This window comes from Staurois parvus, unplaced genomic scaffold (genome assembly GCF_062004578.1).
Source record: "Staurois parvus isolate SC_StPar_1 unplaced genomic scaffold, SC_StPar_1.0 ptg000011l, whole genome shotgun sequence".
In the NCBI taxonomy this organism is placed as follows: domain Eukaryota; kingdom Metazoa; phylum Chordata; class Amphibia; order Anura; family Ranidae; genus Staurois; species Staurois parvus.
Window position 1 is genome coordinate 30,144,346 of NW_028317807.1, and position 13,345 is coordinate 30,157,690.

The 13,345-nt window shown below is 45.6% G+C and overlaps 1 protein-coding gene across 2 annotated transcripts in view; it reads right to left on the bottom strand.

Moving 5' to 3' along the window:
* Nucleotides 1–13,345, bottom strand: part of ERBB4 (erb-b2 receptor tyrosine kinase 4) — a 1,213,483-nt gene that overhangs the window by 54,950 nt on the left and 1,145,188 nt on the right. For both annotated transcript variants that reach the window (XM_089672264.1, XM_089672254.1), the window contains exon 25: nt 1,238–1,408. In XM_089672264.1, coding sequence (XP_089528390.1) covers nt 1,238–1,408 — 171 coding nt within the window. The remainder of the gene's footprint in view (nt 1–1,237; nt 1,409–13,345) is intronic.

Here is a 13,345-nt window from a genome sequence, read left to right on the forward strand (position 1 = left end):
GCCTGTTAAGGTAAACTGTTCCCAAAACAATTTAAAGGACACATTTGCCTTTAAGTAAAATCCCCTTGGCCTCCCAGCCCCCTAAACTATATTAAATGTAAAACCTCCACTCAAGTGCTTATTTACCCCCTACAATGGTGGCAGCCTCCAGCAATGTTTACAACCTGGCTGGAAAAACGTCTCTGGCGCTACCCATCCCTGCGTAGTAAGTCCCATTGACTTGAATGGGATGTACCTGTAGTGCTGTAGCACCATCTCAGTCTATAGGTTTTTATTGGTATGTACATTTCTGTCTCAGTAATCTCTAGTCCTTAATGCCTAGTAAAGGGGTCACAGAAGTTCTAACCACTTTGCATATTATTTAATGTTTTTCCTAATGCTAAAATATAATGAAAAGTAGCAATTTCTCTGCTTGGAAATATTGCTCCTCGAAGCACCATCACCTTTAAAAATATTTTCAAACTTTTACTGTAAATCTTTAAACCTGAATTTACTTTGCATGTAAAAAAATGTATGTAATTTATGTTTAGAAGCCTTTTAAGTATAATTTTACTGAATACCACGTGGACATTTATTTATATGCTGCAACAGAAGCATACTGCTGATGATATCTTAGCATATGCAGCCAGCAATAGTCTTTATCTATACAAGATGTTCAATAGCCCAGATGTTTAATAGGCCAAAATAATGTTGTTGGGAAAGCTTCAGCACCTTGGTTAGCTCCAACAGAAAAAAACAAAAGAGTAAGAGTCCAACACCAGATGCCAAGCGCTTACAGGGTAATAACAGCTTGAATTTAATTATCTGCTCTGCTATTAGTGTACAGTTGTATTTGGAAAACTGGACGTTTGGGTAAAATGCAAAAACATCACAGACATTTTGTTTGAAATAACATTTCTTGTATGATATATATATATATACTGAACTTATTTACACGTTCACTTGCTATAATGCTATATTTACAACTCACAAAAGAATACATAATAAAAGACGCAGAAAACCCAGTTATATAAAATGTGTTCTTGAATGTTTGAAAAATGTAGATAATCGCGATGGAGCAAGAAACAAATTTTAAAAAGGCTAAATGGGTTGAAGGATGCCAATAGAAAATAGTGTATTTATAACCCCCAATTGCTATGCTTCCCTCTATCATTAACTTAAATATATGATTTTACATTGCATGCTGTTTGATCAATAACATAAAATTTCCCACAAGCTTTACAGTGCAATCACTTACCCTGTTGGAGTCAATACGTGCTCTGGAGGTATAAAGGGGAGGTGGGATATTGAAGGCTTGGGGGACAAGATACTCTTCAGCATCTATCATATCTTTTAGGTCTTCATCATCCAGAAGATTTTGGAAGAACTTGCTGTGATTAGGACTGGGGAGTTTCATCCGATCATCACCCTTAAAAGGACAGAATATTCTCAATACATTTTACTATTACATCTATCTATCTATCTATCTATCTATCTATCTATCTATCTATCTATTCAGTCTTCTTATCTTTATATATATGTATCATACTAAGAATAGGATTTTTTTTTACAGAATAACGATATTTTAATAAATAAAAGCTTTCAGTTAGGCACAAATAAAAGGTTATACAAAGTCCACCTAAATGCACCACAGATCAGAATTAAGTAGCCCAAGGAATTAAGACAGACCTTCTACTGCTGTATAATTTGATTTGTTCCAGAGGCATATTGACGGAATCCAAAGACCTATGCGTCAAATGAGGCTATCCACATTACCGCTTGTCCTTTGCTTTATCTCTCCTTTTCTCTCTAGCTCTGTACAAGAATCAATTTCTGGACCATGTTTGACAGGGTCTAGTGATTCCTTGTGTGAATTTTTTTGGACTGTTATAGTTTGACATGGTATAAAAAGAAACAGCTGAGCAGTTCACCTTGAAACTTTGCACAGCTCACAGGAAGGGCCTTTAGAGCCTCATTAGTAGTCCTCTTCAGCCCCCACAAGATCCTTTGTGGTTTAAATGGAATTGTTCATCAATATTTAAGAAAAGAAATCATATTTAGGTTTAAATACAGCCATAGGCAGTGCAGAGGGGCTGTCTATTTGAAGTTGAAAGAAATGCTTTATCAATTTTATTTAATACTAATGGTAATGGTATACTACACTTCCTATCTAACAACCCTCATCTATCTTGGTCAATACTTACAGTACCCTCCAAATTGAAAACAGTGATGCGCAGGGGTAGGGTGGGTATTGGGGTTGGTATGTATTTGGGAAGGCTGTTTAATCACAGCCTGATATTTAAGGGATTTATACTGTATGAACAGGCTGTAAAATTCTTGTGACTGATGATCAACAACTCCAAAGAAAATGGAGAAAGTAGAGAAGAAAATTCCATCCAGGTACCAGTGGTGCGTAATTCCAAACTCCGCCACAAAGTCTTTAATTAGCGTGCGTTAGCATTATAACCTTTGTTGAGTTTGCCACCTGTGTAAACAAATTCCCTAAAATAAAAATTATAAGGACTTTATAGGTACCAAAATGTTTTAGACTTACATGTAAAATACAAAATTTTTTATTTCTCCATACATATTTATCACCCTATTATTAATTATAGTGAAAAGGTGTCACAGAGAAAGGATAACAAATTCTCGTTCTTCCTGTGAAACACGTTAACCCTCACTTTTTCACTACAATTAATAATTGGGTGATGTACTGTATATGTATGGAGAATGTGCATTGTTATTTCAATGACATGTGTGATGGATAATTTTAATATGTAATTTTAAGCTGTTACAATAAAAGATTTTGTATTTTACATACAAAAAAAAATTGGTACCTATAAAGTCCTTCTAGTTTTTTCATTAGGAATTTGGTTAAACAAATTAATAGTGCGGGATGTAATACCTGTAGTCTAGATGATTTAACTACTTCAATTCTATTAGCTTTTGTCATGGAAATTTTGTATTGTTGGTCGAACTTTAAATGTGTCATATATGAGTGTTATTCATATGTCTCTCGTGTGGCTTAATTAAAGCTCTGAAGGCTGCAATTGGGCCATGCGCATGTACAATGTATGTATTACAGTACTCAGCCGGTAATGGATGAGATGGCGGATCTGCGCTTATAGACCAGCGTGTATACCACCACGGCATTCGATGCGAATGCCGCTGGCAGTAGACCGCGGGCCTGTATCCACATATCAGCAGCATAGTACCACATGGACTCCGTGCCGTAAGGCGCCAAGCGGTACGAACTCCGCGTGTAGGCTTATGCATATCTTACAACCCATTACCAATCTGAACTGTATCTTGGATGGATGTGTTTTAATAAAGATCGTATCGGGCCCATCCAGGTACAGACTGATATTTCTAGGGAATGCTTGTACAGAGAATGAACATACTGCTAGGAGCTGGAACAAGAGATATGCTCTCCATAGAGGGCTCATGGGAGGAAGGGGAGGAGATATGCTCTCCACAGAGGGCTCATGGGGGGAAGGGGAGGAAGTCTGCTGACCTCAGAAGGCTCATGGGGGAGGACCAGTGACAGATAATAGGAAAGGCTATGCTCCAATTGGAATGTACATCCTGTGTACAGGCACTCCTCATTGCATTGTTCTGTGGGAGGGATTTGACCTTATTCATGTGGGGGGGGGGCGTGTGTGTATTGGTAATAAAACCAAAGGGGAGAATGAAAACTTTCCTTATGTGAATTGCAACACTAGCCTTAGAGTGTCGTATGATGATTCTAGGGTAACGGAGCTCCATCCCCCACATTTCAACAGAAGCTAACCCATTTGGATGGGCAGGAATCGTGTAGTTTAGCTGCAGTCGTGGTAAGCGAGATTCGCACAGCTTTATGGGGGATTTCTGCGCATCCAACTGCGAGTACTCACGGTAAGGAGAAATTCGTTAAAGCGAATTTCCAAGACAGTTTGGCGAGCCTGGTGGATACTAACGCGTATTCTGGGATAGCTAACCGAGCACGAGGGGGGAATGAGCCATCATGAACTAGCAAAAAGTATGCCGGCACATTTCAGGTCTCTCTGCCATTAAGAGGATCGCTTTTTGCGCGTTCGTGTGGCTGATTTCGCTCTCTGTTAGCTAACAAGAATTACCGCTTAGCAAGGACCTTTGTCCTAAAATCTTGATCTGTGGGTGAAAGACGAGGGTTTGTCTCTGCTGAGAGCAGCAGAGGGGTGGGTTTGGTTGGCTGGATTTGGTCAAGTTTAAAAATCTTCCAACCAAAAATTAAACGGGTATATGTTTTAGTGGGTAAAAGTTGTTGCATGTTTAGGTAAGTATTTGCGGGTTGTAGGTACTGTGGTAATTGCTTTACCCCCCTCCACGTGAGGTAATTATTACAGTGCTGAAAGGTTTAGGTTAATTGTTAACTGTTGTAAGATCTTTGTGTGTATGTAGTCTGTGCAGTGTTTTGTCGGTACTACTGCTCCCAGCAAGCATGCAGCAGGGGGTCCTTTCTGTTACATGTGCATGTTAGTGTGATATGTTGGTGTTTTATGTCTGTTCTGTGATTATACATAATTGTGTTGTATGTGTGCTGCATATTGTTGTGTAATTGTCCAGTGTATGTTCTGTCCAAAAGTCTGTTTTATGTAAGAGGTTAGAGGCAATTTATGAGGCTAGTTTTCCCATGTGCTCCTCTGTGGGGGGCCATTCTAGTGTCTACCATGTGCTCCTCTGTGGGGGGGTCATTTTCTTGACTAACCACATGTGCTTTCCCTGATTAGTGGCCATTTTGTTGACTGCCATGTGTTCCCTGTTGGTGGCCATTTTGTTGACTACCACATGTGCAGTAATCTCTATGCAATGTGCATGAAGTTTCCTATATGCATTTGACCCATTTTGTGTTTTTTAATCCAAATTTTTACAGTTTAAGTTGTTTGATTTTAGCTTTAAATTTGCGTATTGCCGGCCAATTTAAAGTGTGTTAAGCGAGTTTTTCCCTCGCGTGTTCCACATTTAGTGAGCGCGGTGAAGTCTGGGTTTTTGCACATAGATTTCTTGTATAGTGATTATGTTTTTCTTGTGTTTTTCTTGTTAAAAGTAGTTCTTTATTGTAAAGCGGGTTTGTTTTAAGCTGCTGCATTACGTGTTTCGCGTCCAGCAGACTTTTTGTGTAAACAGTTTAGGTGGTTGCAGCGAAGATTGCGTGTGTAGCGCAGATCGTTTAGCGGTGCTGGTATGAGTGATTTTTGCGTCAGCAACAAGGTTACTTTTGGCGCATTTTTTCGGTTTACCTCTGTGTAATTGTTTTACTGCAAAATGTCCCGTGTTTTTCATAAGGATCCACTTTGTCCTTTTTAACGGTTTTTCAGGTTGAAAAGGGGTTTTTCTGTGTGTATTAGGAAAGTTTTTTTTCTTTACACAAATTTCCTAAAGGTCAGTTAGCAGCTTTCCGGCCAACCAGTGACCCCTAAGTAACATCCAAGAACCCCTCTTTTTGTTTTGACTTGTGTTAGCTACTGTGTGCAGGGAGAGAAAAGCCACTTTCATCATTGTGCGGTGTGGCCTGCCAAACACAGTGGGTGATGAGAACCACATAAATTGCGCTGTGCGAGTGGGCGGTCCAGGGAAGTGTAATGCTTAGCCTGGTTACCACAAACACTTCGGGTGGTCAGGATCACATAAATTGCGCTGTGGGAGTGGGAGGGGTACTCTCAGTCTGACCGCCACTTGATGCGCTTCGGGTGATCGATAAGAATCACATAAATTACGCTGTGCTGGGAAAGTGGTGGAATCAGGCCTCTCGGTAGGATCCCACCGAGTGCTCCAGGGGGTAAACAGGTACCCGAACGCGGGATATATACCAGTGACTAGTCACGATGGGCAGTAGTCAGTCCATGAAGAGAGAGGGGGAACCAGCCCTCTTCAGGGTAAGGACAGCTGCACAACTGATGAAGGTGAGTTTGGGGGGGAAGTCTACAGAACCCCTCAAAAGGTGGAATAAATGGTCGAAGGGTACCAGATGGGAAATTCCCCGGGAAGGTACATTTGACACATGGAGGTGGGAAAAATTCATCTCTGAATTTGGACCACGGATGCAGGCGTCAGAACTAGAGATCGCACAGCTATGGCTTCACAGGTCAAACCGATTAGGGAAGCAGGGCATACATAAACTGGTGTCTGTCCGGAAGAACCAGGTGATGTATACCTGGCCTCCAGAGGGAATAAAACAGGAGGATCCAGTGTCAGAGGTGGAGGAAGCTCTTTCAGGGCTGACTCTACTAAGGCAGGCAGGATCAGGGTCTGCTGGGGCCCCCGAACAACCAACAGTGGGAGAGATAAGTATAACTACACCTGTCTCTTCTGTTAGTGACGTCACTCTTGACGTACCTTCCGTGTCTTCTGTCTCTATGCCTCAGCCTCTACCTCTCCCTTCTCCCTGCTTCACCCCAGCTCCTTCTGTTTCCAACTATGAAGCCTTCTCAACAACCGATTTGCAGACTATCTGTGAATCAAGGGGAATAGACACCCGGTTAAGAAACAGGGCGGATTGCATCAGAGTGCTACGAACCACTGATCAGACCCCTGCCCCCCAGCTATACCCTGATCTGAGGGACCTCAAACCTGAAGGTGCAGTAAGCGAGGTGGTTAATCTAAGCCCACCGATGAAGCTGGGCCAGCCCTTGCACTCTTCCCGGACCGAGGCCTATCCAGTCAGGGTGCAGCAATTTGAAGGTCCTCCCAATGCACAGGGGGAACGGACTTTAGGGGAACGGGTAGTTTGGCATGTCCCCTTCACCCCGGCAGAGATCCGCACTATTCTGGCTGAGCTCCCGGACTATCGAGTCAATCCGAGAGGATTTGCTCGAATGTTTGGACAAAACCAGTTCAGCTATGGTATGAGCGGGTCAGATTGTGCGCAGATCCTGCGGGCAAAGGTGGGCATGGAAGTGGCCAGTACAGTGATTGCAGGGTGCTCTATAACCACTCATGAGGAGATGACTTCAGGGGGCAAAGAGTTCTGTACACAGCTAAAGGCAAAGCTTCCAGAAATGTATGGTGCTACCTCTACTACGGACATGATGAAGCTCACCCAGGGTCCTAATGAGGAAAGCGCCTGCTTCTGGCACCATCTCAAGCAGACGGCACTGGATGCGGATCTGGAAGTTGGACCTGATGCTCCAACTGAAGGGGTAAAGGTGACCGCAACGCACATTCTGTTGCGGGCCAAATTTTTGGAAGGCATCAATATTAAAATTCGGGAAAGGCTGGTTCTGGCCTGACCCGAATATAATGAGATGTCTATCCCTGCTATCCTTTCCACTCTTGCGGCAATAGAGAGGGAAATGGATAGAAGAAAACAGGACAAGGCCAAAGTTCTTATGTCCCAGACCCCACACAAAAAACCAAGGGATCTGGGTCACAGGAAGGATAGGCCCCCTCCCAGGTGCTTCCAGTGCCACCAAACGGGGCACATGAGGAGGAGCTGTCCCCAATTACCTAAAGGTCGGTGGCAGTTCATTCCTGATGAGTCCTCCGCCTCTGTGACCACCATGGTAAGTAACTCCTATGAATCCTCATAGGAAGTTGGCAAATTGGTGTCGGCCCAGGTCCATCTTTTTCTCGAGGAATTAAAATATCCCCTCCCTTGCCTCATCGACACCGGTGCAGCCAGAACAGTCTTGCGAAAACAGGACATCCAAGGCAAGGTACCCCTCTCAGGGGAAAGCACACCGACGGTAGGTCTCACAGGTCAAACGGTGTCTCTACAGTCCACCAAACCACTCCATTGCAGGTTAGGTCTGCACACTGAGGCTGTCAGGTCAGTGCTGGTCTCAGATGACGTCCCCATCAATCTTTTGGGAGCGGACATCTTGTCAGACATTCAAGCTGTCATTGAGTTCACCCCATCGGGTGTTGTGGTGAGTAGTGCCCTGTCGGAAGAAAGACTGTGCACATTGTTGGCCCTACCTTATCTCACCGAGGCTACATATTGTCTGGAGTTGGACGTATTGGCTGAAGTTGACCCCAAAGTTTGGGCGGCAGATAAATATGATGTGGGTCTCTTGCCGGTACCTCCAACTACAGTCAACATCAGACCAGGAAGCGTATTACCACAACTACCACAATATCCTTTAAGTGTAGCTCAAATGGACAGCCTAAAAACCCAGATCGACCATTATCTACAGATAAAGGTCCTCACCCCAACCTAGTCGCCGTGTAACACACCATTATTCCCAGTAGCCAAAAAGACAGCACCGGGTCAACCGACCACCTATCGGCTGGTACATGACCTGAGAGCGGTAAACAAAATCATCATCAGTGATGCCCCTTTGGTGCCCAATCCACACACCCTGCTGGCAACCGTACCACCCAATGCAAAATTTTTTACCGTCATTGATTTGTCAAACGCGTTTTTCTCGGTACCCCTGGATCCCCAGTGTCAGTACCTTTTTGCCTTCTCCTTCCAGGGCCGACAACTTACCTGGACCCGTCTTCCCCAGGGGGCGGTAACCAGTCCCTCGGAATACAGCTGCAAGCTGAAAATCGTGTTAGATCAGTGGACCCCAATGAATCCAGAGGTGGTGTTGTTACAGTATGTTGATGACTTACTCCTCTGCTGTCCCACTAAAAAGGATTGTTATCAACATACTGTTTCATTACTCAACCATCTGGCATCAACGGGCAACAAGGCCAGCAAGGAGAAATTACAACTCTGCCAGGAGAAAGTCATCTTCTTGGGGCATTGTATTTCTCAGGGCACCAGGCACCTAACAACCCAAAGAGTGCAGACATTGCAAGACCTAAAGAGACCCAAAAACCACCGTCAGCTGAGAGCCGTCCTCGGCCTTATCAACTACTGCAGAGATTGGGTCCCCAATATCTCGGGCAAACTTGGTCCCCTGTATGAGCTGACATCCAAAACACCATTTCAAATGTCAGACGACGACTGGTCAACTCTTCAAGATTTGACTCAGGAACTCTCAATAGCACCAGCCCTAGGTCTACCCAACTATGACCTACCTTTCTATCTTTTCTGTCACGAAAGTCAGGGCCATGCAACCGGAGTACTAACCCAACTTCACGGAACCAAGTACCGCCCCATCATGTACCTATCGACCGCTCTGGACCCAGTCATCAAAGGGTCCCCGGGTTGTGTGAGGGCAGTGGCTGCTTGTGCTGTCCTTATCCAAAAAGTGGGTGAAATCGTTTTGGATTCACCCCTCACACTCTACACTCCGCACTCGGTGCAAGAGATCCTAAACCAGGTCCAAACTAAACATCTCTCTGCAGCAAGATTTACCAAATACGAGGTAGCCCTCCTAACTCCTACTAACCTATCTATCAAACGATGCACTATTCTTAACCCAGCTTCTCTTCTTCCTGTGTTGGAAGACGAGAAGGGGGGGGGAGGACAACAACGACAGTGCTAAATCTTGCAACTTGACTAACAATACCAACACCTCTTCTACTAACATGTCTTCTTTGTCCACTACTAACCTCTCTTCCAAAGGACACAACTGCATTTCTTTGATGGAACTGGAGTCAGCGGCGATCAGCCCAGTGAAGGAAACGCCAATACCGGAAGCGAAAAATCTTTTTGTCGATGGGTCCAGGTACTACACCCAAGACGGTAAGCCACACACTGGTTACGCGGTCACGACTGAAAGTGATGTTGAGAAAAGGGCTCTCTGAACGCACATATATAAGCTCAGGAAGCTGAGCTGTGGGCACTGGCCAGGGCATGTGAGTTGCATGAAGGTCAGAGGATTAATGTTTATACGGATTCGAGGTACGCGTTTGGTATTGCACATGACTTTGGTCCCATCTGGAAAGCGAGGGGATTCCTCACAAGTTCAGGTAAACCGGTGAAGCATGCAGAACTGATTGACAGGTTGTTCATTGCTTTCGGCCTGCCACGGGAGATTGCTGTTCTTAAGGTGAAGGCTCATACCACTGAGACTAGTGTGGAGGCATGTGGAAATGCTTTGGCAGATCGGTCCGCAAAGGCCAGTGCACTGGTTCAGGAAAGGGGGGTTCTGATGCTGGCCATCCCTTCAGAGGTTTCGTTAGACGAGTTTAAAAAACTGCAATCGCAGGCGGGTTTGCAGGAGAAGGCTAGATGGACAGCAGCAGGAGCCTCCCAAGGGTCGAATGACATTTGGTGCCTGAACAAAAGATGGTGTTTGCCAAAGTCCCTTTTCCCCATGATGGCCCACTTGGCTCACTACCCTGGGCACCAATCTAAGACGGCTATGTGTGCGTTGGTATACGAGCATTGGATTGCACCTGGGTTCAGTACTGCTGCAGCTACCTGTGCAGCTTCTTGCCTAGTTTGTGCCCTACACAACCCTGGCAGAATGGTAGTAATACCCCAAAGGCACTCACCAAAACCTGAACGCCCCTTCCAACGCATCCAGATCGATTACATCTCATTACCAAAGAGTGGGCCGTACGAATACGCCTTGGTCTGTGTAGATATGTTTTCAGGCTGGCCTGAAGCGTGGCCCGTCACATGTGCCAACGCTAGTACCACGGCGAAGAAAATCCTGTCTGAGGTTGTGTGCCGCTGGGGTCTACCTGAAACCATCGAGTCCGATAGGGGGTCACACTTCACTGGACAGATCTTTGCAGAGGTATGTAAAGCCCTTCACATCAACCAAGGGCTACACAACGTCTCAACGGAATCCTTAAAAACAGGATCTCCAAAATCATGGCCGATACCAAAAAACCTTGGCCTGAGTGTCTCCCCATTGCCCTCTATTCCATCCGGAATGCCCCTCGGCAACCACATGGGCTGTCACCCTACGAGGTGTTGTTTGGGGGACCTCCCAAAACAGGGTTGTACTTTCCTCAACAGTTGTCGTCTTTGCATTCACAGCTTACAGGTTATGTGCAATCTCTGCAACGGGAGCTGCAGAAGATACACCATCGGGTTTGCGAATCGCTCCCCGATCCAAATGCAATAACAGGTGTTCTTTCTATTGAGCCAGGTGATTGGGTCGTCCTAAAGAAACATCAAAGAACCGGACTCGAGCCACGGTTCACCGGACCATACCAAGTCCAGCTGACGACACCTACCTCACTCAAGCTCGAGGGACGAGACAACTGGGTGCACGCAAGCCACTGCAAGAAGCTTTTCAGCTACACCAGAGAATGAGGGGTGTCATTTTCCTTTTTCTTTTTGTTTGTATGTCTTACATGTGTGTGAACGGAGGAAAAGACGGCAGATACCCCAACCTTTTATTTAAAATGCATCTGCGTTTAGCCAGAACCGCCAACAAAACCAACTGTTGGGTATGCTCTAAGCCCCCACCCAGTCATCACATGTCCGCAATGGCCGCTGTTCATGCCCTATATGACATCCGCGTCGGCATGAAAAAGCAAGAGACCCCTGGTCAGCCCCCACGTAGACATTTGTCGGTAGAACTTAATGACACATTTTTAGCAGGTAACATCAGTTTTAGCACCAATATTAGCTCTAGCTCCTGTAGGACCCTCGTCAGTCCATTATGGGTAACTGGACAGCTAGGCAGCCCTCAGGTGTGCTTTAACATCAGCTTTGGCACAGGTAACAAGTTTGTTGGGACTACCACCTGTGAGGGAGGTATAACTGTCAATCTGACTAACCAGACTTCCCTTCTGAGTAACCACACTGACCGACCAGACCACGTGTGTTGGAAGGACGGATGTGATGTGCAGACTGAGGGAGCAATCCCCCAGTCTGTGCAACTGTTGCTCAGTGCCAGAGGCCGAACGAGGAACTCCTCCTGCTCTGCTCTGACAGGTCCATACTATTTTCTGTGTGGTTCGGCAGCCTATAGAACATTTCCCCAGAACGCGAAAGGTTCGTGTGCCCTCATAAAGCTAGTCCCAGCATCCTATGTAGTGATGGATCATGAAGAGTTGATGGTCCACAAGAAGGTAAGGATGGCAGGGAGAGTTCGCAGGGAGCTGTTCTCTGAGGGCGACCAAGCATGGGCTTGGTTCCCCTCATGGACAGGTTGGGGAATAGAACTTATGAAGCGCCTGAACAATTTTTCTGTCATCGTGGATAGTATGTTTAACGAGACCGTAGAGGCTGTCAGAGAAATTGCCCAAGTACAACGGCAGATGGGAATTTTAGTGCTTCAGGAGAAGATGGCCCTTGATTATCTTTTAGCCGCCAAAGGGGGGTTCTGTGAGTTCATCGGAGAGGATTGTTGTACTTGGATAGAAGACACCGATGACAAGGTCCAGGCCCATATGGACAAAGTTAGTGAACTACAGGGAAAAGCTAGAGCTATAGCTAGTGAGGGTTGGAATCCGTTCAAGGGTTTGGGAGGATTGGGAGATTTCCTGTTCTCCATCGGATCTTGGTTGAAGGAAGTGGGAGTGTATGTCCTGATGCTTCTCTTTTTCATCTGCCTTTTATATGCCGCGGTGAGATGTTCCTGTTGCCTCATCGACCGTGTAAACCAAGCTCGGGCAGACGACCACATCTCCATGCCCGCTCCTGGGATTCCACTCCAACCACTGATCGGAGGAAGACCTCACCAACCAACCACCTTCTCTACAGATTACCTCCTGGCTTCCCTCTAATTTATCTCCCTAAAGACCACATTCTCCAAGACCTCGAAGCAAGCTTCAAGCCTCATCATGGTTTGTGTCTGCGATTTGGAAAACTGGGTCGAGACCAGCCTTGTGTGGCCCCGTCTGCAGGGGCAATTTGAGAATCTGCTGCTGGATCTCCCCAGACCACCGTGGGATCACAAGCCTTATTCATACCACAAGTCTGTTTGTGGTTTTTGCAAGAGCCTTCCTGTAGTGAAGGTTCCAACGCTCTTGAGGATCATTGCTTCAATCAAGCCTGTTTGCGTCGAGTCTGCGTCGGGTCTTGTTGTTTCAGGTACCCCGTGGAGCTTTATTCTCAGGGACAACTACAGGAACTCTTTGAGGTTTTGAGACTACACCCATCAAGCTGAAGAAGATCAAGAAGGGACACGAGGAGAATATGATAAAACAGGAGGGAATGTCATGGAAATTTTGTATTGTTGGTCGAACTTTAAATGTGTCATATATGAGTGTTATTCATATGTCTCTCGTGTGACTTAATTAAAGCTCTGAAGGCTGCAATTGGGCCATGCGCATGTACAATGTATGTATTACAGTACTCAGCTCGGTAATGGATGAGATGGCGGATCTGCGCTTATAGACCGGCGTGTATACCACCACGGCATTCGATGCGAATGCCGCTGGCAGTAGACCGCGGGCCTGTATCCACATATCAGCAGATAAGTACCACATGGACTCCGTGCCGCAAGGCGCCAAGCGGTACGAACTCCGCGTGTAGGCTTATGCATATCTTACAACCCATTACCAATCTGAACTGTATCTTGGATGGATGTGTTTTAATAAAGAT